Genomic DNA, 27944 nt, shown 5'->3' on the forward strand with positions numbered 1-27944 from the left:
GGTATATTTACCCCAATATTTCCATGCCATCATTTATAGCTTTATTTTTTGCCTAAGCTCCACTGATCCCAGAAGAATTATAAATACATGCATATATAATAATAATAATACACACACACACATATGCATTTATTCATTTATAGCAAAACATGACTAAACTCTTTGCATACCAAAACACTTATATACATTCACACACACACACATACATTTTTCTTCCTGTTTTTTTTTTTTTTTAATGTATAGCCTGTATATTTAATTAAATCAATCCAAAGATTTCTTCTTTCCCTGAGGTGAAACCATTGGTCAGTTTTGAAACCCTGAAATTCCCAACACCCACAATAAATGATATATTTAACTATATAGATCTAATTATTTAATAAATATTTTCATTAGTGAATTAATTACAACAGCCCTTTGTACATTACACAGACAAACCGCTTTGGTTTTTGTAACATTTTCTTTTTGCTTTTTGCAGACCATTTCAAATGATGCACCTATTCAGTATTGATGATATAAATATATTGCCTTCTCCTTATTTCCACAGTGTTCCACTCTGTTTCAATTTGAACTATTCCCATTGTGTCTATTTTATTTTTATTTCTTTGTATTTGGGGATATTAATTAATTAATGCTTATTTATTCAGTATGTGTGAAAAGGAAGGAGGATGATTGCCAATAACAGAGAGGTAAAGAGAAAGAATGTTTTCATATCTCAACATTCTTTATTCTTGAATCTAACCCAGCAGCCTTTATTACTTCCAAACCTCCACCCCAACCCCACAGTTTTCCTTTATTCTTCTTCTTTTTCTACTCAGATCTCTCTGTACACCCCCCACCCTATTTGTTGCTATTATTGTTGTGCTGTGGATGATCCTACTTCAATAGCAGGTCTATGATCAAAGTTGCTCCAGCCTTGACTATCTTATCTTTATTTTTAGACATAGTATATCAGAGACCATACTATTCTTGTTTTGTTTTTGTGAGATGGCAAAATATGATTAGGCTGGTATCTCTAGCAGGTCAAGTAATCTTACACAGGCTCCAACTTTGGCTTCTTGTCATTGCTTAATTGCCGGTCAGCCATGATTTAGCAAACCTATAACCAGAAGCATTTCAATCTTGACCAACTCCCCTACATTTTCCCATGTAATGCCTCTAGGACTACACCATCCAAAGTTTCTTTCCCTTTTCATGATAGTAGAATGTTATGATTTGGTTGTAATTTCTAACAGGTCAAGTGGCCACATAGCTCTCCTCATTGGTTCTACCACCTGAATTTTTTTCCAAAGAGTGTCCAAATCCCAAGATCAACATCAAATACAGGAAAAGGGTCCCAAATATATTTCTAAAATTTCATCAGCATGGTTGTGTGATTAAGAAGCTCACTTTGTGACCACATGGTTTCAGGTTCAGTCCCACTGCATGGTACCTTGGGCAAATGTCATCATGTCTTCCACAATAGTCATGGGCTGACCGATGCCTTGTGAGTGAATTTGCTAGATGAAAATTGCGTAGAAACTTGGAAACTCATTATATATGTGTGTTTGTGTGTGTGTGTGTGTGTGTGTATCACTGTCACCACTACCCTACTGTTTGACAACTGGCGTTGGTTTGTTTACATTCCTGAAACTCAGTGGTTTGGAAAAAGTCGGATATAATAAGTACCAGGATTTAGAATAAGCGTTGGGGTTGATCTGTACAACTAAAATTCATTGAGGTGGTGCCCCAGCATGGCCAAAGCCAATGAACAATAAAAGCTTCCAATTTGTTATTGTTGTTCAACTCTGACCGAGCAGACCTATAATCAAAGACACTCCAGTTGTGACCATCCCAACTCTTTCAGGAAATCTAAGACTGCATTATTACTGTGTTCTCTTTTTAATATGGCAGAGGTGATATGAGTGAAATTTAGCTGCTATATATAGCAAGTCAAACAATTCTGTAGAGATTTTGCACAATAGACTGTATAGATATTTGGTGAGTAGACATTTCTATAGTTCTCTAGATAGAATGCGGAAGGGTTGTATAGAAAGATGATATATTGATTTCAGGAAATGTTCCAGTTTACTGGACAATGGCTTTTTATTCATTTTTTATTCTTTTTTATTTATTTATTTTGCATCAACTCTCTTAGTTCTGTGTGTTTGTTTCTTTCTGTCTACCTTTCTAATAACCATCTATCTAATTTGTAATAATTCTGTCTCTCTGTCATGTATGTCTTGTAAATCAAGGGTCATGAACTGAATTCTCACCTTGGGTTGGACAGGGTGACCAGAGCTAGCAAGCAGGTGGGGCTGTGCCAGACTCCAGTCTGATTTGGCATGGTTTCTATGGCTTGATGTCCTTCCTAATGCCAACCACTTTACAGTGTGTGCTGGGTGCTTTTATATGACACTGCTGACATCAAATGATGGTGTTTGGCAGAGTGGGGTGGCAGATAAACACACACACACACACACACACATGTATACACACAATGAACTTCCAAATTCACTCATTAGACATTGGTCAGCCCAGGACCATAGTAGAAGGCAAATGCCCAAGGTGTCACACAGTGGGATGGAGCCCAAAGCCATTTGGTTGCAAAACAAGCTTCTTAACTAAACTGTCATGCCGCCTGTACTTACGTATATATGTATATTTTTGTATGTATTCATGTCGTAAGATATGAACTATTCTAAGAGTTATAATCATTCTCTGAGTAGTAATAATCAATTCATCTTTCATGGCCATTAGTGTCGTTTTAAAACCGTTCCGCTACTTAAACAAGGTGTATTTTTAGGAATTCTATTTCTGTCATCCATCTACATAACATACGTATTTAATATGCCTCTTAATACATAACATCCTAATTACTTATTCAAAATTCTCTTTGAACAAATTCATTATGAGGTTTTGTAAACAAATGAGTTTGAAATAAGTATTGAATTCCAAAGATTGTTTCTTTAAAGGATCAATTTGAATGACAAGTGTAATGTTCTATGTTTAACTTAATTTAGAATTGGAGAGGTTATGAAAGATATATTCTCTTCAGAGTGGGTAAAGTTGCAAAGGTTATGATGGTTTTTGACTGGGAAAACTTGGTGCTTAACCTTTTAGCATTTAAACAGGCCCAGATATTCTGCTTGTTTTCTGCTCAAATTGGCCAGATCTGGCTTCTCCCATCTACCCTACAATGCTATTCTAAAAATAAATAATCACACCATCTAAATCTAGAAGCTAAAAGATAATACATAATTAATTCGGAACATTTGACTGAGTAATTTGAATGCTAATGGGTTAAATATTGGCATAAGACCACAAGCTGAGAAAGGAACTTAACTGGGCTTTCATTCCAGTACCTGATGCCAATTATTTTATTGATCTCTGAAAGACAAAAGGTAACAGTGACTTCTGTGGAATTTGGATTCAAAATGTAAAGGAACATAAATCAAGAACGCAAGGCATTCTGTTCATCACTCTATCATTTCAGCTAATCTACTGCCTTCTACCTAAAGAAAATGAAAGCTACTATGTGGAGAAGTGATGCAGATGAGACTTTAAATAATAAGGATTCTTTAAAGTTGTATGCAATGTTTAGAATCATAGGGACTACAATAAACTGGTTCCTACAGGTTTTCAATGTTCAGTGTTGTTTAATAAGGATTGTATTCAGGACCAGATTGTTTTTCTGTTTTAAGCCAAAACTTTGTTACAGCTATGTAAGATCTTCATTCTGGTGTTTTTTCTACAGCTAGAGTCAATATAATATATTCCTATGATGTCCTGGAAACAACTGTAAAATGACTATTTGTTTGTTGTAACAGTCATTATTATAAAACTGACTGATTGGAAGATAGCCAAATGTTTCGTGACAGTTTTAATTTTCAGTTGGAATCAACCATTTTATTTAATCTATATTGAAAAAATATCTTTGGACAAGGCACGATTATCACAGCCTTATGTTTTTTTCATTTAATATTCTCACATTTCAAGACAATTAATATATCATGTTTTTTCTTTTTTCTGTTCATCAGGTGATGACTACATGCACACCGACAGGAGGTATACGAGAGGTAAGTGTCTTTATTAATTCATTATAGGTAATCCTATACAACATCATCAAACAGAATATAAACATATATGAAAGACAAAAGGATTTATGTTACATGGAGTCGAGCTTATTTTCCAATATCATATGATAATGAACTTATTGTATACAGTGCTCAGGTGCACTACAACTCATCAGAAAAAGTAACCAAAAGTGCATCAACTGTATATAGAATAATGCACAGGAAGTAAACAGTGAATGAGTCATTTAAACATCAGAGGGGTGGTTTCAGCTGTACTCTTTGCAAATTTTAGGAAGCATAGAAATTCTGAAGGATGTATAATATAGTACTTTGTATTATTTTTAAAATGATATTTACCTGTTATCAACAGTCATTTTTTTATTATTTACTTAATAAACTATTGCAATGATGAGACAGGTGTAATACTTGATCAGTGAACTTTTGAATTGGCTATCAATACCTCACAGAGAAGGGAAAAGGCAAGGAACTGAGTGATTGTTTAATAGTATATTAACTAATTCTTTTGTGAGTCAAAATTTTAAAATTGGTTGTGAATAACAGGAAAGTATCCTAAAAGCTCTTCACTCAAAACTTTTGTGTGTTGAAATGCAAGTATACATTTTAATATATTTTATAATAATTTCCTCATTTTTAGAAGGGGTTTCATTGTTCTGTAAATTTAGAAATTAGCATGAATTGTTAGTGCAATTGTAGCTACTATTGAGCAAGCAGACCTATTTCCCTCTGAGAGGAACCATGCCATGGAACGATAAGCTAGACAAGTCATTCATTCAGTACTTTAGATCAATATTTCTTAAGTTAGACTACTTGCTCACTGGTGGGGTTTGGCAATATTTTAGTGGGGCATGGATTACTTCAGAATGGGGTTTTAAGTAACAAGTGAATAAAACTTGCAATAGCATTTTAATTAAAACTTCATTTAAATATAATGAAATGTATTTACTTGTGTACAAGTCATACACAAGCCTAAGTTGCACCTCTGATTTAGTGTTAAATCTTGGTATGAAATTTTTTCTCGTCACAGTCTTAGCATTGCTCCGTGTATAGTTCATACCCCAGTTTTTCTGTTAAAAATCATGAAAAGAATAATGCAACTTTTACATGAATAAATATTCTATGTGCTAGATACTAACTCTGTCTGTTGAGGGTGGGTTGCATGATTTTTTTGGAAAACTATAATGGGACCTAATGCAAATAATGATGTGAAACACTTGTTTAAGATTAATGATGGAGTACATTCTACGATGTACACATCATGACTGCAATCTACGATTGCAATAAATTACCAAGTGTTGTCATGGTATGTTATGTGAGATGCTGTGTGTTTAACAGGATATAATTGTGTGAGATTATGCTGTGTGCTAAGTCAAGGTGTGTTATGTGAGATATACTCTGACAGTTAAGGTTATGTGTGTGAGATGCAGTTGTTATTCATGCTATTTTGAATCATCATCATCATCATCACCACAACCACCACCAGCACCACTACCATCATCATCATCACCAGCACCACAACCACCACCAGCACCACTACCATCATCATCATCGTCATCACCAACAACCATCCCCACCATCATCATCATCATCAGTGTCATCATTAACATCCTCTACTGGTTAACAGATTTGGTCTGGGTTGTTCTCACTGGTTTTAGCAGCTTTGGAAAGATAAAATACAAAGGGAACCATTACCTTCTGAGTGTTAATCCTGCCCATGTAAGTGCACCTCCATATGTAATATGCTGTGCTATACCATACCATGGGCCCTTAACATTTTGATAGTGTTTTATGGATGCTGTCATATGTAGAATATCTTGGACATTAAATGGTGATGGAGGAAACAAGACGCTTGTTTAAAATCATTTTCTTCACAACCTTGTTACCAAGTTGGTGGCCAGTCAAAATTTATTCTAAATTGAAAAGAGAAAAGAAAACATAGATAGATAGATACGTACATACATACATAAATACATACATGCATACATGCATACACATACATATATGATAGGCTTCCACATAGTTTCCATTAGCTAATTTATGCTTGCAAAGCATTAGTTGGCCCAGAGCTATAGAAGACACTTGCCCAAGGTGCCAATCAGTAGAACTGAACCTGAGACCACATGTTTGCAAAGCAAACTCAAGAACACATGTATGTTTGTGCCGTTACCAGAAATAGGAGAAGAAATTACTCAATACTTATGTTAGTTAGATCATATATATATATATATTTATGTATATACATATATGTATATATGTATATATATATACATATGTATATACACACACACACACACGCACATGTATATATATAGATACGTATGTCTGTCTGTATGTATGTATGTATGTATGTATAAACATATACATGTCCATATATACATACACACACACAAATACATATATATATAGAGAGAGAATGACATAGATATAGATCTGGCAGTGACTATATTACATGGGCAAGGCTGAATCAGGATTTGTTCTTGGTCTAAACTATTGGACAAGTCCATAAGTGCTAGAATTGTCGTTTAGTTTTTATTTTTTTTTGTTAATGTATCACTACTAATATATGTAACTAATACAGCATAAATAACATGCTCTATCTGTTAATCTCTCTCTCTCTCTCTCTCTCTCTCCATTTGTTTCTTCTCTTTTAATGCTGAGAGTTTTACAAGGTTCTATCTAGTCTCATTCTACTCTTTTAACTTCTCACTTCCATTGCTAAAATTATTACACAATCAATAAAAACATCTTATTTTTTTCCCTAACAGGAAAAGCATTACAAATATTTCAAATTCATTATAATTAAATTGAAATTCAATCTTTTATGTAAACAAAACTAAAACTGAAATGAACGTTGCACCATAAAATGCTAAAGGGTTCAACCTACTAGAAATAGAAACCAAAGCTTACACCAATCACACATAACTTAAAAATAGGAAAACATATTAGATAATGGTAGTCTTAGGTACCTTGTCTAGGGGAAAAACAGAGAGCATGGTCACAGCTGGAGTGATTTTAATCATGGGTCTGCTCAAGAAAGGTTGCTTTGGATCCATACAACTAAGAGCAAAATTACTTCCCAACATAGTCACTCAGAGTGTTAGAACTAGCAGCTAAATCTCCCACAAAGTACACCCTGTCATATTGTAAAATGACAGACACATTATGTAATCTAATCCTTGCTATATCTGAAAAGAAAAAACAGCAAAAAAAAACATAAATAAAATAGACAGCTTGGATCTCTTTGACTACAGAACTGGATCAAGGCCTACCTTATCCTAAACTATAATTATAGCTACAACTGTTTCTTTTTTATTTTTTTTTTTTGCTTTTCTTTTAGTTATTCTGCTATGTGATTATTGTTAATTCTTACAAAATAGAAATATTTTTTAGGGTGGAAAATTGTATTTTAGCTGATTGTTCTGTCTGCAATTAAACACTCATCTGTGAAATAGGGAGCGGAACTTTGTTTTGATGTCATTATCATCATCATCATCATCATGAAAAAATAATTCACCAAGATTAATTACTCAGATATGCCACTGACATGAAAACTAATAATTAAATTAGTGTTAACATAATTAATGTAGTGGTGAACACAAAGAATATAATTAAAAATGTTTACATGGTGAAAATATAATTAAAAAAAAAGACAAAATTAGATCAAGAAGAAATATTTTTTAATCATTGTGCTAGAATGGGAGGTAACTTCAGACATGTTTCAGTGTTAGTAGACCTTCTCAGTGAAACAGACATTACTGTGTCTTCTGAAATACTAATAAGAAAATCACTAAATAGATACAATACTGTAAATAAGTAAACAAGGAAAATTAGTATATTAACTGAGAGAAAGAAATTAATTAGAAATAGACTTGGCAAAGTGGTTAAGTAGCTCACGGGATAACCAGATAGTTTTGGTTTACTGTAGCTGTGGGTTGACCAGTGCCTTGTGAATAGATTTGGTAGACTGAAGCTGAGAGATGTTCATTGTACATATGAATGTGTGTGTGAATGTATATTTTCCTAGGCCATAAAAGCTATAAATACTTTTTACTCTTTTTGTGTGTATATGTATATATATATATATGTTCTTTGGCCGAACAATTGTTGGACAATTGTTATGCTGTTGATGTCTGTTTGTCAGAAACATCTGCCCACAACTGTCCTCCTCTTATCTCCAGACAAAAAACCTGTCCTTTTTTTTTTTTCTTAATTGACTGTCAACCTTGAAGAATTCTTGATTCTTGTGATTATCTCCCTTGGTCATGTGATGCTCATTTCACTTGCCATTTAGTGACTGCAAAACATCATCTACAGGTGAAGATAGTTTTAATAAATCAAGAATTTATGTTGTATGATATTTGATATACCAGTATGTATGTATGTATGTATGTATGTATGTATGTATGTATGTATGTGTGTGTGTGTGTGTGTGTGTGTGTGTGTGTGTGTGTGTGTGTGTGTGTGTGTGTGTGTGTGTGTGTGTATGCATGCATGTATTGAAACTCATTTTGACACTGTGGAAGCTAGAACAGTTTTTGCTGTGATGACTTATTGAAAACAGGAAGAGTAGTGTCTCTGATCTTTTTGCATGGCCTCCAAGACTGGTGAAAGGAAAGGGGGAAAAACCTTGATGTATTCACCCTGGGGACCTGGTTCATATTGTTACAAGAGAATGGACCTTGATAAAGACACCCAAGAGCCAGATGGGAGTGTTAAGCTGAGTGCCAATTAAGTTTATCATTGAAGAACTCTGAAGAATTACTTTCCATCTAACTGAATATTTATTTTGTGATCTTTAGTAAAAGAGTGAATGGCACAACATGCTAATTCCTTTCTTCCATTCCACATTCTTAACCCTTTTAATACTAACCCACACAAAACAGCCTCTGGTTCTTTGATGCAAACTTCATGTTTTAAAATTATCTAAATTAAAATCCTTCATCAAAATTCTGAGTTAATTTACATGCCAAATAAAAAGCTTAAGAAAGAAAGCTATTTTAATATGTTATTAATTATTTTTAAAATTAAGTGAAACAAAAGCTGCCTATTTCGAAAGAAATAGGGTAACGAAAGGGTTGAAGTCGAAGGGAGATAATCACCTATTGATGGATATCTCTAGTTGTGATTAGACAACTTGGAAAAAATACCAGCCATTTGATATTTAAGTATTTATTTAACCTGTATGTATGAATGTGTGTTTATATTTGAGTGTGTTTGTATGTGAAATATGCTGGTGAGTATGTATGTGTTATTTTCTCACTTCTGTAAAGAAACACGTTCTTCTCTCTACATATCTACCTACCAGTCTACATATAGAGCCAGGCAAGCAGGTAATTAGCAAGGCATGTCATGCCCCAGCAGTAACTTATAGCATCTTGTGTGTGATGCTTTCATTTACGTTTTAACCTATATTTTTTTGTTTTTGTCATCTTCTGAAAAACTGCGATGTTCTGATAGCACCAAACATAGCAATGCAGTAGTTAGTGTTGCGTTTATGATTGTGTATGGGTGTATGTATTGTATACACATGTATATGTATGTATGTGTGTATACATACATACATATACATACACACATATATATACATGCCTGCGCATATATATATGTGTGTGTGTGTGTGTATATATATATATATACACACATGTATATATATATATATATATATATTCATATATAAATATTATAAATGAATGTATGCAAATGTGTATATACATACATATGTATATGTCTGCTGAGATGATTTGAAAACACGACACCTAATAACCTAATGCTATATCTTTTCTACACGTTTGATGAGATTTTGCCTAACACAATGATTTAATTATCGTTATTTAATCTCTTAGGCTAAATTGAAACAGCTGTAAGAGAATATGTTGGAATTTTGCAGATAATAAATTATATTAATGCTACATCTCCATTTTCTAGATTATATATATATATATTAGATATTTGGAATGGAAGCAGCATTAGTATAGGTACAGGCATGGCTATATGGTAAAAAGTTTGCTTATATGGTTCCAGGTTCAGACCCACTGCAAGGCACCTTGGGCCCCAGGCCAACAAAAGCTCAGTGCATGGATTTGGTAGAGAGACACCAAAAGAAACCTATTGTATATATATCTTTATATGTGTGTCCATGAATGTGTGTTTGTCTCCTTGTCTTGACATCACATGATTGTTGTAAATGATTGTCACAATCATGCAAGCAGTGTCATTCATTTCTAATTTTGTATGAGAACATGTCTGGTCATGGGGAAATATTACCTTGCTAGGAAGCAGGTGAGGGTTGGTGACAGGAAGGGCATCCAACTATAGAAAATCTGCCTAAATAAATTCTGTCCGACTCATGCAAGTACAGAAAAGTGGATGCTAAAATGATCATGATGATGATAATGATGGTATCAACTCTTTATTCATAGTTAAGAATTTCTTTATTTTTTAATTATATCAAAATACCAACATCTTCTATTCATTTTATTAATAGATCTTTACTAAATGGCTAAGTCCATCTATTCAAATTCAACACACCAATTTATATACAGAAGCACTCATGTATTAAACAGGTTTCCACACAATTTTCTGTCCTCCCTAATATGACTTTCAAAGCATTGATCAAAGCATTCATCCCACTGTGTGATCAAAGACATCAATAACTACATTCTGTGCAAATGAACGATAAAGGGATTTCTCAAGCTATTGATGAATCATTAGAGATACCTGACAAATCTCTGTAGCAGGTGATCACACAGGCTAAGTTGGAAGTGAAAGAAGACCTACTTCAGCGAACAGCATGTGTGGAAGAACTACAGGCAAAAATATTTCCAAAGAGGTGGAGAAAAACATTGACCTAGAACAATCTGGTTAGGAATTGTGTAAATTGCATCAACCTTTTGATACCAGCTCACCTGTGACTGACTCTGGTTCTATGATAGAAATTTATTTTGTTAAAATGATCTAGGCGCAGGAGTGGCTGTGTGGTAAGTAGCTTGCTTACCAACCACATGGTTCTGGGTTCAGTCCCACTGCATGGCACTTTGGACAAGTGTCTTCTACTATAGCCTCGGGCCAACTAAAGCCTTGTGAGTGGATCTGGTAGGCAGAAACTGAAAGAAGCCCATCGTATATATATGTGTGTGTATGTTTGTGTGTCTGTGCCCCCAACATTGCTTGACAACCGATGCTGGTGTGTTTATGTCCCTGCCACTTAGCGGTTCGGCAAGAGAGGCTGATAGAATAAGTACTAGGCTTACAAAGAATAAGTCCTGGGGTTGATTTGCTTGACTGAAGGCGGTGCTCCAGCATGGCCACAGTCAAATGACTGAAACAAATAAAAGTAAAAAAAGAAAAAGAATAAATAAAAACTCTACATCAAAATTTCATGTTAATGTTCCAAGCACCAGCTTAAAAATGACAAAGTTATTTTACAAAATTCTTCATTCTCTTTAAATTCAATTGAAACAAAGACAGTGTATTTTAAATGAAATATGGTAATGAAAGGGCTAGATCTAGTGATAGAAAAACTGTGTGTTGGTACAGGAAACAGTTTTGAATATGTCTACAATGCTTGCGACGGTATTGGTGATAGAAATACTTAGAATGTTTCGCTGCATCATTCATCAATAAGTTTTTTGTAGAAAACATTATATCTATTATATCCGATAGATATCAGCAGTGAATTTTATTCAATTGCATACACTCAAACATCACAAGTTTGAACTATTTTTTGAAAGGAACAGAAGCTGAATACAAGCATTTGCCGTGTGATAACTGAGTTGCAGTAATTTTATCTCACAAATTTTTGAACTTCAGATGGAGATTGATATATTTAGAATGAGAAAAATTTTGCTCAGCGACTACTTGCAAATGGTGAATAGTTGTGGAAATTAATATAATTGTCTGACTTAATGATACATCCTAACGAGTTCGGTCTAAGATTACAAGGTGATTTCTAAGCTTATATGGAACATATGCTCCACCGTGAAAGCTTTTCACCATAAGCTTTTTTCACTCCTTGTTGTTGATAAATAACTTCAACCACTTATGCTGCTGGGAAAAAATAGCCAAAAATGTAAATTCTTGATTTCTTTTCAAATTTACACAAGATATTCTTATAGTCTGAAGTTTCAGCAGCATTTTTCACATCTCAATAAAAATGTCAAGCGTTAAAAAATCTATCAAAATCCATCTAACAACATTAGCAAAAACACTTGTGGTTGATCTTAAACTGGAAGTTATTGATCTGCTGTCTACTGCTGTCATATGATGTATTAAAAAAATACAGAAAAGGGAAAACTTGATTAACTTAAATAAATGCTTCCCGGATGAAGGATTCATTTCCTTAAAATCCCTTGTTTGGGTATTGCACTTTGGCATTTGACACAAATATTTATGTGATAAAGCAATGTCAAAGGTCAAGTATCTTAAACCTTTGACTGTGTAATTAAATTTCAAGGTTATTCTCTTAATGATGTTAATTATCCACCAAAAAAAGTAAAACTGATGTTTTCTGCTTCTGCAATACATTTTCAGTATTTCCTGTGGGTATTGAGACATTATTCATCACAAAAAGTTTTTGATTTTTGCTCTGTAAAGAGATATTTGGTGAAATACATGAAAAGAATATTTTCAATCTGAAAATTTGCCTTTCATAAAATGTTTAAATGGTGGGGTCTCCACTTATCACAGCATAAGGAAAGGTTTTAAAAAAATTTTTTTTTATTACAAAATCTGGTGTAAAACCATTTGTAGAAGTTAATGGCATTAAAACTTTAAGCAAATATATTTGCTTTTCCACATTCAAAAGTTTAAACCTGTTTGTAGGTTAGTGTTAACTGATCCCCAATTGCAACCAGTTTTGAATCACAATTTAACAAAATTTGTTCCTGAAACAGAATTTTTAAAGTTCTCATTGACTGATAGATGCCTGATGGTTTTTCACCACGAGGATTTACTTGTTTGATCAAGTGAATTACAATACCTTGTGAATTTAAGAAGCTGAGTACTCCATAGTCATAAACAGCCTCAATGTAATTCTCAGACAGAATCAGCATAAAATAATGTGTAACAAAGCAGTACTTTTGAATCAAAGGTATAATTTCATCTAACAGGTTTCCTCTCTGTTTCTGTTGCTCCAATTTCACTAACAAAGTATTGGTCATCCTGAGACTTATAGAAAACAACCAGGCATAGGAGTGGCTGTGTGGTAAGTAGCTTTCTCACCAACCACATGGTTCCGGGTTCAGTCCCACAGCGTGGCACTTTGGGCAAGTGTCGTCTAGTATAGCCTTGGGCCGACCAAAGCCTTGTGAGTGGATTTGGTAGATGGAAACTGAAAGAAGCCCGTCGTACATATATATATATGTTTGTGTGTCTGTGTTTGTTCCTCCCGACATCGCTTGACAACTGATGCTGGTGTATTTAGGTCGGCGAAAAAGACCGATAGAATAAGTACTAGGCTTACAAAGAATAAGTCCTGGGGTCAATTTGCTCGACTAAAGGTGGTGCTCCAGCATGGCCACAGTCAAATGGCTGAAACGAGTAAAAGAGTATGCCTGAGATTCTACTGTATCTGAACCTGGAACATTGTGCTTGCATAGGTATAGTTCTTAATCATTCAACCATACTGTACTTTGATGAACAGTATATGGAAGTAGATGTAGGTATATACATGGTTGTGTGGAAAGAAGCTTGCTTCCTAGCCACATGATTCGAGGTTCAGTCTCACTGCATGGCTCCTTGGGCAAGTGTCTTCCAATATGGCCCTGGACTGACCAAAGCCTTGTGAATGGACTTGGTAGGCAGAAACTGAGAGAAACCCATTGTATATATATATGTATATATAAATATATCTATGTGTGTGTGTGTGTGTATGACTTTGTGTCTGTGCTTGTCCCCTCTCACTAGTTGATCACATGATCACAATATACATGTACATATATATACACATACATATATATATACATATATACACATGTACATGCACATATGTGTATAAGTAAGAGAGAATATATTGTGTGTGTATATGTGACCAGTTCAATGATAGGTTTGTAAACTTTGGTGACTAAACTTACCTTACTTCATTCATTGTTTGGTGTAAAAGTAAAAAAAACTAAAATAATAATAAAGAAATCTTGATAATTGTGTGTCTTGGTGACTAATAACAGTCTGTAGTTGATGACCACTGTCCATTTAGTTTAGAAATGACCACAGCCTGACTTCATTCAGTGGAAAACACCATCCACAACATTGCCACAAAGAGTGTAAAATGTTATCTGTCTCTCTACTTGCCTACTTGTCTGTCCATAGAAAAACCCTGCTTCAATAAACTCTCTCCAGACATGCAAGTATAGAAAACTGGACATTAAAAAATAATGATGATGATGGTGGTGGGGTGATGATAATGATGAAAATCAGATAATTAATTTCTAATGAATTTATACATATGTCTCAGTGAATACAGGCTTTACGTTAGTGAAATATTTCTCACATTTTGTTCCTGACTTTTTGTCCTTCCATTATCCTGCCATCTGTTCAGTGTCCTATCACAATACAACTTGCTGTGGGATGGTCACTGCTATATCAAAATGACTGCCACAGAATTTCATAACTTTGGACAGAAAAATTAGTTTGCCATTCGGATCTACGTTTATATTTACTCAGTGAACTTAATACTGTTGATAAATCTACAACCTTTGGTGTGTGTGTGCAGTGCACACTTTGGTCATCTGGGTATAAAACCTCTGTTCACAAGGCTTCGGTTGACATAAGGTCATAATAGAAGGCATTTTCTCAAGGTAACTTGTGGTGACATTGAACCAGGCCCCTGATGATTACAAAGTGGAATTCTTAAGCATTTGTGCATGCCTGTCTGCAATAAATGTAAATTAACAGGATAAGCACTAATGTGTATGTGTGTTTGTATGTGTTTGGGGGTCAAGGTAGTGCAACGCTGTGCTGATGGCATTGAGGTAGAAACATGATCACAGCCCTCCTCCCATTTCTTGATCAAACAGATTATCTTTTCCTTAATAGAATGCTAATTCAGGAGACTGATTGTTGGTTCCTTGAGATTACCTCCTCTTCAAATTCAGAATCAGTTGCAACTTCCGTTAGGTGTTTGTCTACCTACTCTCAAAGCAAAAATTATTTCAATAAACCAGGCATTTATCTTTAATGGTACTTAGAACACTTCTCTTCATCTTTGTTGGCCAAATTCCTGGCATTGGAAAATTACTTCTTGGTACTTATCTTTGTCATCTATCTAACTATCTATCTGTCCGTCCGTCCATCCATCCATCCATTCATCCATATAGTGTACTGTTATGTGATGGTACAAGATCAACAAAAAAGTACTCCATCTGGTGAGAGATAAAAATTCATTAGTAAACACAGTATACGAGCAACTAATAGTTTCATGTGATGAAAAGAGCTGAGATAGCATTTTTTATAACACATTTAGTGCCTTCATGCAATTCTCAGGCTCTGTTTTAAATGTATATATATATATATAACAATCTCTTGTTGCATGGTTGGGTTGTTGATGACTAAAATGGCAACACCACCAAACCTGTTTGTTGAATAAAGTGATTTTTGGACACCCTGTGGAATGAAAAACAAGACTCTTCAAAAGGTGGACGAACTCAGGAGAGTCAATGTCCATCCAGTTATGTGATATAATATGTGTGTAAGGGAGTGTTTACGAAAATATATATGTGTATATATATATATATATATATATATATATATATATATATATATATATATGTGTGTGTATATATATATATATATAATATAGTGAAAGAGACAGACAAATATTCAAAGAATGCATAATTTAAAGTACAATGTACAGATTAGAAAGTTAATCACTACTAAATCATTCTTTTCTTTCTATTTTTTATTTCACATTCTACTTCACCGACTATAATAAAGTATTTGACAAGCTCAAATTGAAGGCTAAGTCTCCAAAGCTATGTATGTAAGTATGTATGTAGGTATGTACGGAATATACAGAGTGAAAGAAAACGGAAATACAGGTGTACAATGACTTAGTTTTACAGTTCACGAACTGTATACAACATACATAACAACAGTTTTGTATAAACAGATATCACATGCATGGCTGCGTGGTTAAGAAGTTTGCTTTACAAACACATAGTTTTGAGTTCGGACCTACTTTGTAGCAACTTGTGCGACTATAACCCTGGTGCCACCAAAGCTTTGTGAGTATATTAGATAGATGGAAACTGAAGAAAGCACCACCCTTATCTCTCTCTCTCTCCACACACACACATGCATGTTTGTGTGTACCCTTGCCTTGACATGATGTATGGTTGTAAATGAGCATCATCGTCATACAAGCGAAAAACATTACCTTGGGAAACAGGTAAGAGTTGGTGACTGGAAGGGCATCCAGCCGTAGAAAATGTGCTTCAATAAATTCCGTCTGACCCATGCAGTCTTGGAAAAGTAGGCGTTAAAAGATGATGATGATGTTGATGATTTATATAATATATATATACACTGTCGGACAAGTTACGTTATACCCTTTTTATGTTTGAGCTCAAATCTTGCTCGTATCAATTTTGTCTTTCATTCTGAGTACCAAGGCTAAAATCCCTCGAAGCTGATGTCCCGGGATCGCACACAAGTCCGATAAACGAAATCAATGAATCAAAACAAAGAGAAAAAAATAAAGGACACCTCTATTATTCCCTCAACCCCGAAGTTTTGTGGATTTCATAGAACAGATCACGTTCTAGAACAGGAGCTTAGAATGGTAGCTGTCAAAAGAAAAAAAAAAAGTGCAGTCCAAGTGCGTGAGGTAAAAAGACAACAGGGGGGGAGGAAGGAGTGGATATAGAGAGAAATAGACACACACGTGTACTCAGGTAGTCTTAGTGTGTAGAGAAAAGACTGAGGTAGGTCTTAAAATACTGCGTCTTTTGTCTCCCTACGTCCACCTTCACCTGATTTTCTCGGTTGGAGCCCATTCTTTGCTTAACTGATGGGATTTCTCCGCACGTAGGCACGTAAACATACACAAACACACACACACCATATATATATATATATAAACTGGGTCACTTTACATGTATAGTCCTTTCCACTACAACACACTCGTCGAGCTATCATGTTGTTTGTTTATAACTCCCTTCCCTCCCCCCTGACGTGAATGAAACCTGCCGACCCCAGGGATCGACCAAGTTGGCTGGGAATTCACTTGTAATAAATGCATATACACGCACGTACACACACTCACTGAGTTTCTGTGTATGTGATTGTATAAGTATGTATATATATATTAGTCAACACTGACACTGTGTTTAATTGACATATACATACTTAAATGTAAGTATAGTTTAACGATACAGCGATTTATAAATAAACTTAAGCACAGAAACTATATACACTTAAACTCTACCACCACCACCATCAACCGACTAGACCCTCACCAGTCCAGTACTACAGCCTCACCAGCAACACCAGCGAAGCAATCACATTGACGATCACACTTTGTGCAACCACTCCGACTGCTACCAGGACCGACCAAGTCATTATTGTTTCCTCGCCTCACTAATAAACAATCTATACGGAGGGAGAAAAAAAAAAAGAATTAAAGAGACAAACTCCCGTCTTCGGCCAACATAACATGGAACGGATAACTATTACGGAAACTTTGATTTACTAAGTCTCATAATCTATGCCTACACAGGTGTACTGGTGTCCTTATAGGTAAATAGATTTATTTTAATGAAGACAGCAAACTTCTCACTGGGGTATGTTATATTTTAATTTCTTTTACGTCATTATATCATATAACGTACGTTTTATTTTTCTAAATTTTAATTTGTTGTGATCATAGTTTAATTACCTTAACTATATACTTAACGGGCTTTATATATAATATATATGTGAAATATTGAGTGTATGCTATCAAAGTATTACAGTTGTTACTTATGTCCTTGAAGAAAGGCATAAACATCATAAACTCATGGTCCCCGTTCTTCACAGTTTCTATAAATATCATGTTCATTTAATAAAACATTATTTTCTATATCAGTAAATAAGTTAAAAATGAATTGACATGGAATATTCGCCAGCGTGTAATAGTGGGGCTGTTGATGAAATGTAGGTATTGAATACCCGTGTTTATTACAGTTGAAAAATATGATAGAATAACACAAATATCCTGGGCATAGCTACTGAGAAAATAGTCATCAGATACCTGGATGTAGGTGTTCTAATGGGAAAATTAACACTAAACAGCTACCTTTGACTATGCAAGTGAGAAAATTAACCGCAAATAGCCACTGTAGTGTCTTACCTGTATGTAGCAAACATGTGTTAACCACACACACGTATATATAAAAATATATATTTATATATATGTATGTATATGTATGTATATGTATGTGTGTGTGTGAGAGAGAGGGGGGAAATTGATTTTATATTGGGAGTTATTTGGTTCACTCCAGACTCACTCTCTCGGCCTCTATAAGCGAAATATTTCGTTACTAAACTCTCATGCTATGTTAGTATTGTTTATATCGTTATCAGTGTACTTATATATATATATATATAAGTATTGAGCATCTCTAGATTTCACCTGTTGAATGTGTGTGTGTGTGTGTGTGTATAGTTTCAGTGTTTTGTGGTCTATAAATTTTAATGTGTACATTTTGTCATATATGGTGTTTGTATGAAAAAGGAAAAGAAAAGGAAAAGTCTCCCGGTTCATGTAAACCAGTGTTTTAACTGTAACCTCTGTTGTGTTATGCTAACGAGAAGATCCTTCTGGATAAGACTCTAACATAGCACAGTAAGCATTTCATCAGAAGATCTGATAACATTTTCGGAGAGCTAAACCGAAGTTGTAGAATCCATGTGTCATATAATGACAAATCATGTACTAGAAGCTCCATATTTCAGAAACTTTAGCACGCCGGGCGAAATAGCGGTATTTCGTCTGTGTTTACATTCTGAGTTCAAATTCTGCTGAGGTCGACTTTGCCTTTCATCCTTTCGAGGACGATAAATTACCAGTTGCTTACTGGTGTCGATCTATTCGACTGGCCCCCTCTCCTAAAATTTCGGGCCTTGTGCCTAGAGTAGAAAAAATTCATGTCCATTACTAAGAGAGTGCACTGGACACCATCAGATTTAGAAAATACAGTTTGCAAAAATCTTCCCGCAATACAAATTAGTGGCCACCCTGTATATTCTGAAGCACACCCGGGCACTGAAGTCTGGCGACAGGCTTGCATGCATTCTGTTTCATATTTTAAACGTTAAATTCCCACCATGCCTTTTTATTGTTTAGCCCTAACTTCTAATAGAACAAACATATGATTATGAGCAAACTCATTCTAATTATAATTATCCTGTTTGTGTGTGTGTGTGGGGGGGGGACTTTATCTAGGAATATGTTATTCATAGTCGGGTGTGATGCGATACGAGGAAGATTTAGCTAGACCCATTATTAACAAATACAACCTCCGCTCGATCTAAGAAGGGATCGAACTATCGCTGTGCGGTGTTTCATTTAACCTGTTTGTCATAATAGGTGTACTCTAATTACAATACCTCCACGCTGATAGATACAAAGGGGGTGGAAAAAATAAATAAAAACCTTTAATTAAGGCTAGTTGTTGCAAAGAAGGTAAATAACAACAGGACTCGATGATTCAAAAGTCGATAGAGCAGCTGTATTGATAACGATTTCTTATATTGCCATAATATATAGGACTGGTATTTAATTTATTGAACTCCACCCAACAATAATAAAATGCGGTTAAGAAACTCGCTTTGCAATCACGCGGTTTCGCGTTCAGTCCTTCTGAGCGGAATTTTGGGCACGTGTCTTCAACCATAGCATAAGGTCGACGAATACATTGCGAATGAATTTATAGAGAGAGATACTGCGAGGAAACCCATCATGTGTGTGCGTGTGTGTCTTTCTACGCGGAATCGAACACGGGACTGCATGGTTCCGAAGCGAACTTCGTAACAACATAGCAGTGTTTGTGTACGTGTGTGTCTGTGTGTAAATCTATATTTATTGAATAACATTTCGTGAACCACTTAACTGATACTCGGAGTTTCACGCATGTAAAGTATAAGTATCATTGATATTTGGCGAATGACAGTGGTATGTCTACAGAGCACCAGAAAGCCCAATACTTATTAGTCAAAGCGCTTCACGCGGTCGAAAATGTTGCTGGCTGGAATTGGCTGAGCTGATGTATAATGTAAGAGACGCCTTCAGTTGTGAGATATCGCTGGTTACTTCAGTATCTGGTACTTCGTTTTACAAAGCTTTACAGTTTGTTTAATACAGAATTTCCAAATATTAGGCTTTGTCTTGGAAGTTCCGCTGATATTGTTGAACCGTAGGCCCGAGGTATTGCCCAGCTGTCAGTATCAGAGGAGGTTTCTCCTAGACAACCAACACTAATTTATAGCCACTGGATTCGGCAAGTTACGCGGATTAGCTGTTGTTGACGCCCTCAAACACGAACTCGGTATCGTCTCTTACATCACAACAATGAAGTCATTTCGGGATGCAACATTTTCGACCACGCGAATCACTTAACCAAAGGTAAAACTTGTGCATTTGTGAAACTCCGAGTAACAATGGAGCGAATTCCTATCACCTGTGCGTGCGTGTAAATTTACACAGAGATCAAGCTTTGACCGCTAAATACACAAGTTTTTAAAATATTTTTATTCGCTCTCCGTTTATTTTTCTTATTCCTTTCTGTTGAAGAGCGTAGGCTCGAAACTTAAGACTTTCTCACTTTCCTGGGCGTCAAACTAATACACCTGTTTGTTGTTCATACACCTGTCCTCGTCTTTTGTTTTTCTGTAAATTTCAACTGATATATATGACAGAAATAAATATACTGCAAGACTCCCTGTCTTCCTCTCTGAGTGGTGTATATATATATATATATACATAACGCTCATTGTGATTATATATCTATCTATTTGTAGATAGATAGAACAAAACAGGCTGATAACATTGGTTTCAAATTTTGGCACAGGGCCAGCAACTTCAGGAGAGTGGGTAAAGCGATTACATCGACTCCAGTGCTCAACTGGTAATTTATTTTACCCGCTTCGAAAGGATGAAAGGTAAAGTTTACTTCAGTGGAATTTGAACTCAGAATGTTAAGTTGGAAGAAATGTCGCAAAGCATTTCGTCCGGCGTGCTAACGATTCTGCCAGCTCACTGCCTTAAAACTGACAGATAGTGTTAGGAACAACGTAATAACAAATACACTGAACATGGTTAGGATGATGTAATTTTAATGACAATATACATAAGATAATAAACATTGATGATGATGATGGCAAAAAGCGGCTTCTACTGTACAATGGATATACAAGTAATCACTGCTATTAATATTAAAATCTCTCATTGGCATACATCAGGCTTCGATTTTCTAAGAGGAGTATAACAACAATAATAATAATAATAATAATAATTAACAAAAACAACAACAGTAAATTGTCCACACTTCTTCGTATCGACTCTCGATCATACATTTCCATGTTCACTGTGAACGGAACTGCAAAACTATAATTACTCGGTCGAGTTCAACTCCGTAACTCTTCATTTTGCTGGTTCAGTATTTATGCCATTGTATACAAACTATTTATTTCTATACATCTACCACTTAGTCTATCAGAGCGGAAGACAGGAAGTCTTGCAATATATTTATTTCTGTTTTAAAAAAGCTCCTCAATAAATACAGTGTTTCGTTGGCCGCAGGGGGAGAGTCTCGCAGTACGTGTGACATTGTCAAGTCTTAACATGTGTCACCTACGTTTAGTCCTATCCCCTCACCTTACCAGCGATAGCAGGGATGTCTGTCTATATATCTGTGTCTTTAGATGTTTGGGTTTACTAACATTTGAAAAAATACTCATTACTTTATATATTCTAGTAATTCTCACAATTCCTTCTAATTTCTCTCACCCTCTCTCGCCACATACACACACTCACTCACTTACACCTGTCTATCTGATCATTCTGTAAATATAAATAAATTAATATGAAACGTATGGTAATAATCGTCTAAGATTTTTATTGGAACTATTTCGTTTAGTGAAACTAGTTACAAATCTACGTTTGCCCCTATCCTCGAAACCACAACTTGACGCACACAGACTCACACTCACTCACACAGATTTGTAGGACATTCTCAGTGTGTAGGTAATTTTTCCACCTGTTTCAAAGTACTTCTTTTAATAGCTGCAATATTAAAGCTTACGTTATTGCGGATCATGCGGTACCGTATTACCTGCCGTATTTGATGGCATATTACACGCACCTCAATTTCAGCAGCACATTATTCAGGAAATGAAGTTGTAATAGCAATAAAGCATGGTAATGCAAGACCCTGGCGTGATTTTTTTTTATTTTTGAAACATTCCTTAGAAAAAAAGTGCGTCTTATATGCCATCGAATACAGTTGTCTAGTTTTAAATATCTACTGTCTATTTTCAAAACGTAAAATGGTTTCTGTGGAACGTGTGTGTGTGTGTGGCTTTCTTTTCACATCTTCATAACTGAAATATTTGTCATTCGTTTTGGTTACATTTCAAATTCCAAACACTTGATTGACAATTTGGCCTTAGTTTCATTGTTGAAATGACTCTCTCTCTCTCACACACACACACACACACACACACACACTGTTTCTCAAAATGTTTACTGTTTGCAGGCAAGAAAGAAAAAAAAAAGTAAATATTTCTAATAATGTTCTGATGTTGATTGATTGGTGTAAAGCACAGCTGCCAACTCCGTTAATTATTCACATTGCACGAATGTAATAGAGAAACCAATGATAAAAAATTCATGCTGTCCACTGCAGTCAGTGAATGACCTTTGACCCGACTGAATAACCATTGAATTAAGTAATTCCAGGGTATTTGTTTGTTATATTTATATCAATTGATTGTATATCGATTTTCATAGGTCCAGTATTTATTTATTTTAATTAAATCTTTGTTCATCATTTTGGTTCAGGTATTTCAGAATCGCTGATTGTGAATTGCCGAAAATATATATAAAAAAATAAAGATAAAAATAAGTAAACAATCAAAAGGAAATCTAATTTGTAAAGGGTATTGTTGATCGATACCCAGGTTGTTGACGGGTATTGAGGATTTGATTAAGATGAAGTGTAGTAGATTTACCTGAGCAGTAGAGAGTAATTGATGTACACAAACAATTAAGAAGGTATAACTAACGTACCTAAATAACAGAGGGGAATTGACTGAAAGTATCCTAGAAATAGAGGGTGTAAGCAATAGAGAATGCTATAAATGATCTACCCAGGAAATAGGGAGAGTGTAATTGATCTACCCAAGCAAGGGAGAAATTTAACTGAACGACCCACGCAGTAGGGAGAATGTTGCTGACTAACAATTGGAGAGCTAGGATTAGAGCGATGGTGGTAGTCCGCCCCGGGTGACGCAAGAGACACTCTCAGGGGCTATCTCGGGTAACACACATTCTAACTTCGCTACTTTGTACTCAAGTCAAATAGTGAGTGTAACTGATCTACCCAGAAGTAAACACCATGTAGTTAATTTACTCAAGCTGTAATGTAATTCACTCAAGCAATAAGGAAGGGGTATTTAATTAGCCAAAAGCACATTGGTTGTATGCTTAAATCTACCCTTATTGTGGAGAAGGAGTAATTTAGGTCGACTGTCATGGCAAACCGAAATAATTGGTCTATTGTAGGATGTTGGAGTAACTTTCCTCTGTGGTCACAAGTGCCATATGAAGTCTTGAACCAGGTACTGAAATATATCAGAACACTTGTTATCCCTTTCGTTACCAACCCGGCCGAAACAGGCTCTGGCTCTGAGTTCAGATGTCTTATTTTCGTGTTTTGAATTAAAATCTTCCACCAAACCTTAGTCACAAAAACTAGCTGAATGATAACTAAGTTATTTTACTAAATTCTTTGTTATATTTAAAGTAATTGAAAGAAATCTAGAATATCTCAAAATAAATACAGTAACGAAAGGGTTACATATATTGTCCTCCTGATTGTTAAAGGTGTACCTATTTTCACTTATGTGGAATGAATTAGCTATAGCTTAAAATATTTTGAAACATTAAAGGAAGCACCTTCCGAGCCATCGACTTCGTCATCCTGTCAACACTAACAGCTTTGTCAGTATGATGTCTACAGCAATGTCTTTTACACGTGTAAGTCATTGTACATAGGCCATGCTGGGGTATCGCCGGGGGGGGGGGCGGTTAGTCAAACAAATCGACGCCTGTACTTATTTTCTAAAAGTCCATCTCTTGCCGAACTGCTAATATACGGGAACGCAAACAAACCAGCGCAGGTTGTCAAACGGCAATGAGGGATAAACACAGCCGCACAAGTATATACATATGTGACGGCATTCCTCACAGTTTCCGCGTGTCAGATTCACTCACGCGGCATTAGTCGGTCCGTGGCTACAGAAGAAGTTGATACATGTCCAAGTTACCGTGCAGTGGGACTGAACCCTAAACCACTTCTTAACCTCACAGCCATGCCTGAAAAAATTACGGTGATATTTGGTAGGCAACACAGTGGAATCGAAACCGGGATCTCATAATTGCGAAGCGAACTTCTTAATCACTCGTCCATGCTGCGCCTCCTGTGTATATAGTTAAAAAAAAAAAAAAGAATTTCGTTGAAACGATTTTCCCCATGTGGTGTGTTGCTTTATATATATATATTATTTGTATAGATCTCTAATCTTTTTTCAACTATATATATATATATATATATATATATATATATACACATACACACACACACACACATAGATTTCAACAGCAACAAGTACACTTTTAAGTGTCTGGCTCCAGTTCTTGGTCAGTATAGAATTTCTTCTATCAATAAATCACACTACAAAGGTGGGAGTGTTCATCTGATAGCCACGGATGGGATGTAACAGCTATAGATCATAACAGTGAAACAGATATAACTGGAAGTATACAGCTGGATAGATTATTGTCTTTCTGTCTATATACGTAGCACGTGTGTATATAATTGTATACGTATGTTTTTATGTAACTGTGTTATTGGGGGGGGGGGCTATGAATGTATTATCTCTGTAATGTGTGTACGCATGTATCTAGCTAATTGTACTTGTGTGCCTACCTGTATTATATGTTTTTATAGATGTGTTGAGTAACCAGTGAGTGGGGGAACGCTCACGTTGGTGTCCTAGGCTTCTGGGTTGCGTGATATCTCGAGGAAGTGCCTTCTCCAATAAAACTCTTCGAGTTGGCTGTACTACCTATAATAGCCATACTGATTCTACCCGAATATTACATTAAAATTTAAGTGTTGAATGCTCAGTCACACTATAGTACAACCACTGGGTAGTTTCATTCGTAGAGGGTTATAAAAATGCAGTCCATGTTAAACAAAAGCACAGGACGTTTAACAACAGTTTTATTTACACACTTTATTGGTAGATGAATCATTATGATGGTGACAAACTATAACAGTCATCAAAAATAATACATATTATATAGTTTCGATTTCAACTTTGAGAAAACATGTAGAAACGATGTTAGAAATAGCTGTTTGTTGATTGGTTAAAATTGCCCAAATTTCCCAACTTTCAATTCCAAATAACATCAGATTCTTTAATTTACGAGATAAAGTAATTGGTTGATCGTAATCAAAATTCAGAGTTGCATTATTGATACACCAAAATTGAAAGCAATCTGAGCAAAATTAAATTGGGTTCATTTTGCGAATGAGACCAACTAGATTCATAAAACAAATGTCATCGAGATGGAAATGAACAAAGTGTCTTATAAGTTTCTTCTTTAGTTAGACTTTTGTTGCGCGCAGGTATGGCTAGCTAGCAATTTGCTTCTAAACCACATGGTTTCGAGTCCCACTGCACAGCACTTTGGACAAGTGGCTTCTACTATAAGCCATGGGCCGGCCAAAGCTTTGTGAGTGGATTTAGTAGACGGAAAATGAAAGAAGTTCGTCATGTGTGTGTTTGTCCCCCAGCACTGCTTGGCAACCGGTGATGCTATATTTACGTCCCCGTAATATACTGGTTCGGTAAAAGAAACCGATAGAATAAGTGGCAAGCTCGGACAAAAAAATATACTGGGGGTCAATTTGTTCGACTAAATCCGTAACTGTGATGCCCCAGCATGGTCGCAGTCCAGTGACTGAAACAAGTAAAAGATCATTAATTTTTCTATTGTTGTTGCTCAAAGTTTTGTTCTCTTCGTCAGTTATTTTTTAATACCACCACTGCTGCTGTTACTGTTGTTGTTTATGTAAAACATTCTTCGTCATGCATCGTACGCCTACATCACAATTGATAAGACTACAACGAAAGTCTTCCCGATTAAGCTCGAATTCTCCAACACCCTCACCACCAATGTCGGCTCGTAGATAAAACTAGTGGGGGTGCTGCTTCAGAAAATTGTTAGCTGTTGTTTTAATATTGTGTAAAAGGAAACAAGCATAGAAAAAGAACATTTATACATAAACTTGATCTGTTCGCGTTTTAGCTACTGCCTTATAGTGTGCTTAATTTGTTCGAACACCGCCGCGAATTCCCCTTTGTCCCCCCCCCCAATCACAAAATAAGAGGGGAAAATGTGCCATATTTTTCAAATCCTGGCAGCAACACTGTTGCTGGAAGCAGGATAATAATCTAATTCTACATTTTATCACATTCAAGAATATAAACACGTTTTAAAACAAAACATGCGGAGTCAAAAAGAAACAATACCTTTCGCCCGGTACTGTCGTTCACGCAGTGCTCTCTCTCCCTAGTGTGAAGCTTCCTGTCTCGGACATGTGAGCATGCATACAACAGCCAAACACCGCGTCGCTGGAACTGTGAAGCGCTCAGTTCTATACATGAATTTTTGTATTTATTTTTCATTAACTAGGGGATGGCTACTGACATCAAGCTTAAGGATTATATAATGTACAAGTATAAAGAAAGAATTAAAGAAAAGAAGGATTCATTATATTGAATGTTATCGATAATATCGAGTAGAATTAGTGGGTGCTGCCGTTCCACAGTCCTATACACGAGCCGTCACTGCCCACCACTCTTGTCCATCCATATGTTAAGGCTTGTCATTCTCTTGAGTAGATGTATGAGTTGTTGTTTAGCCCTTTGGTCATATACATGCTATGATGGAGCATGTATATAATCAAAGGCGTTCAGCCGTGATTGTCCTGTCTTATTTAGGCTTTGCCTCTATGAATGCCTCATCCATTGTGCCCCTTCGTATGTAAAACTGCCATCAGGCGACTACAAGTGGACTCTCGCTTGCTCGTGGCATTGTGTATTGTATGTGAATTTCTCTACTTTCCAATCAACTTTGACACATCAATCTTGAAAGCTCATTCAATTTTCAAGAGAATATTCGTGTTTTTTCTTTTAGTTTAAGAACACATGAGCGAGTCTTGTAGCTTACTTTTTCATGTAATTTATTCAGGCTAATGTTTTCCTTATTTACCATCACTTGTCCACACTATGGAGCTCTCTTTTGCAGCTACCTCACACTACAATAATGAGTCAATACTGTTTTTACTATGTTTTATATCTCCAAGGCCATCATTAGCCACACACACATTCTTCTCTTAATTTAATACCCATTATATACTTAATATATACTTATTGATTTAGGGTAATTTTATTTCCCAAATACATTAGGTATAGAACCAATTTTCTTGGATGTAATCATCCCTTTAATAGGTTAATATATCCTAGATTACGGTGGCCTTGCATGGCTCTCTGGCCCCTCTACAACTCACAACAATCTATAATGATTGCAAAATAGCATATTTTACCGTA

General features: G+C 35.6%; 1 protein-coding gene across 16 annotated transcripts in view; it reads left to right on the forward strand.

The window, feature by feature from the left end:
* The window catches only part of LOC115214900 (tensin-3), a 930040-nt gene that overhangs the window by 640119 nt on the left and 261977 nt on the right, over window positions 1–27944 (forward strand). For 15 of the 16 annotated variants that reach the window (XM_036505648.1, XM_036505645.1, XM_036505643.1 and 12 more), the window contains one exon: window positions 4017–4055. In XM_036505648.1, the coding sequence (XP_036361541.1) occupies window positions 4017–4055 (39 nt within the window). Of the gene's footprint in view, window positions 1–4016; window positions 4056–17488; window positions 17846–27944 lie in introns of those variants that run through there. The other variant, XM_036505659.1, reaches the window with a different exon arrangement.

Source organism: Octopus sinensis, linkage group LG8 (genome assembly GCF_006345805.1).
Source record: "Octopus sinensis linkage group LG8, ASM634580v1, whole genome shotgun sequence".
Taxonomy (NCBI): domain Eukaryota; kingdom Metazoa; phylum Mollusca; class Cephalopoda; order Octopoda; family Octopodidae; genus Octopus; species Octopus sinensis.